The sequence below is a fragment of the Lottia gigantea genome, assembly GCF_000327385.1.
Source record: "Lottia gigantea unplaced genomic scaffold LOTGIsca_538, whole genome shotgun sequence".
NCBI classification, from domain to species: Eukaryota; Metazoa; Mollusca; class Gastropoda; family Lottiidae; genus Lottia; species Lottia gigantea.
Window position 1 is genome coordinate 1 of NW_008709843.1, and position 2,767 is coordinate 2,767.

The 2,767-nt window shown below is 34.2% G+C and overlaps 1 protein-coding gene across 1 annotated transcript; it reads left to right on the forward strand.

The window, feature by feature from the left end:
• Window positions 1–347: 347 nt before the first annotated feature.
• On the forward strand, window positions 348–902 carry LOTGIDRAFT_145905 (hypothetical protein; the record flags this gene model as incomplete). The annotated part of the gene is made up of 1 exon (XM_009062854.1): window positions 348–902. A coding segment is annotated over one exon (555 nt), but the record flags the coding sequence as incomplete, so codon positions are not given.
• Between the last annotated feature and the right edge of the window lie 1,865 nt (window positions 903–2,767).

Consider the following 2,767-nt stretch of genomic DNA (forward strand, 5'->3'; position numbering starts at 1 on the left):
TTTCGTTAGTGGTCCAGTGTAGCATTTTCGTCCACTAAAACATTATACATGTAATTGATTATGATTCGATTGTTTATACTTCTAGCTTCACGATAAAGGAGATATATCAGGTTCCTGCAATTCCACTAAAGTGTTTGATGACACCACAAATCACGAAATATGTTGGTATCGAATTAGGTCTTCAGGAGTAATGGCGTCTTTAAAACTAAGTTTCAGTGGAATTGCAAGTACCACAGACGTCTGAGTATAAATTGGAATGGTGCAAACTAATGCTATCAGTGTCCTCGACACAACAAATTTATAAAACCACTTTACAATCCCTTTAAGTCTTATATTACTCCTTAGAATGTGGAAATAACTGTAAAGATGGCTGTGATTCTAGTGGTAATTGTAACAACTGTACTTCTGGTTATTATGGTAATAAATGTGATACACCATGTCCTACTAATTGTAATGGTGGTTGTACCCAGAATAATGGTGATTGTGAAGCTTGTAAAAAAGGTTTCTGGGGTATGAAATGTAATGACGACTGTAATAGATGTAAACAAGGATGTCAACAGAATAACGGATATTGTAATAATGGTGGATGTAATTCTGGTTATTATGGTAATAAATGTGATACACCATGTCCTACTAATTGTAAAGGTGGTTGTATCCAGAATAGTGGTAATTGTAACAATTGTAATTCTGGTTATTATGGTAATAAATGTGATACACCATGTCCTACTAATTGTAATGGTGGTTGTATCCAGAATAATGGTGATTGTGAAGTTTGTAATGATGGTTATTGGGGTATAAAATGTCAGTCACAATGTCCTACAAACTGTAGACTGTCTAAATGTGATAAGAACAATGGATGCACTGAATGTAAGAACTTATACTGCTTATGGCAGCTAAGATAAATTAATTCTTAATAAGAGCATTAGAATCAGAATATCGTTCAGATCAGTATTTGAATAAGTGCTTTTGACAGCTGTAGCTCCGGAAAGGCGTCCTTACTGAGCTGCTACGGCGACGGAAAGTTATCTTAGAGCATGTTAAGATCGCCATGCCACAAATAATCGAGAATGTCTTCAGACATACAAACTTTTGCTTTATCTTTGGAATGCTCATGCAAAACTCAAAAGTTCTACGCCACGACTTACCAAAATCAGAGTCATTTTTCGGACTAAAAGCTTCTAGCTTTCCTCATAGATGTTCTGTTAAAAAACAGAGAATTGTGCAGATTTCTGTAAATCTATTTATGGAAAATTCAATAGCATACGTGCGAATATTTAAGTGACGAACGATCTACTGTTTCTAGTAACCTTCTAGAAACTAAAATTGCAAGTTTGCAATGAAATTCATAACGGTAATAACAACAAGGCAATTAACACTCCTACAAATAATACGACAAAAACAAAATCATAACCTACAAAACGTAGTTCCAGTTTAGCTTTCCAAATACGCTATTTAGTTGAGTCGCACATACAGCCATAAGTTTTCAAGAATGAAAGTACAGGAATGGATAAAGGACGTTATCATAGCTTATCTGCGTACGTTCTCCTTTTGAAGACGAATAGAAAAAATGATTTTAAATATCTAAAATTATAATGAGAGAGGGGCGCCACTGTGTCAAGTGCGGTTTTTTGCTGACACGTGCAAGTGCCCCCTTCCCCTGACCACCACGCCACTGGTAGTACAGGATGTTTACCTGGTAAATCAACCTGTGATAGAGATAGATATAGTGTCGGATGTATTAATGGCAGATATAGTAATAATTGTGATGGTGAATGTAGTACAGGTTGTAAAAATGGTACATGTAATAGAAATGATGGTAGTTGTATACATGGTTGTATTTCTGGTAAATCAGGACCTACATGTACTAATGATTGTAGTAAAAACTGTATTATATGTAGTCAGAATGACAATAAGAATTGTACCCAATGTGACGATGGATATTATGGACAGTCATGTAAACAACCATGTAATAAAACATGTCAATCACAAGACAATAATCCAGTATGTAATATATCTAATGGTTATTGTACTATTGGATGTATTAAGGGATATTATGGTGATGTTTGTAACAAGAACTGTAGTAGTAACTGTTTTAAGAAGACATGTCTCCAGACTAATGGTTCATGTACCGCTGGCTGTGCTGCTGGTAAAATGGGTGATACCTGTGCTGAAGGTAGATCATTAATTATTTGATCTGTAGGGGCCAAACTTTAAAAATACAACCCTTTCTATGTTTATACTATTTTTATGCTGTGAACCTTTTGCTATAATCGAAATGAATGTTATATTTATTATATACCATAGGGGTGCTGTAAACATTATAAAAGCTGGAGACAGGAATGTCCTTTGCCTTTTAGTTGTTGTATCTACTATATGTAAGGCATCGTTTGTGCAGATAGGAAGACTTTGATTTGATGAATAGATATAAAATATATTTGATATTGGACTAGTTTTGTGATTGAATATCTATTACACTCTTGGCATGTTTAACTATCAAAGTATTCTATTTTAGTAAATTTTTTTAGAGTGTTCTGTTTTGTACTTTTAAACGGGCTGAATGAATCCCTCTGAAGGATATCGTCTTGGTCATTTTCTAGATATTTTAACATGGCAATATAATCTGAATAAAGCCATGATATTCTGTGATATAGAGAGTAATATAATTTATATTACAGTAATTCTTACAGAGAAAGCAGACAATAGTATCACCATTATACCAGCTGTAACTGTTACTTTGGTAGTAGTTATTGTAGTTGTCATCGGTCTA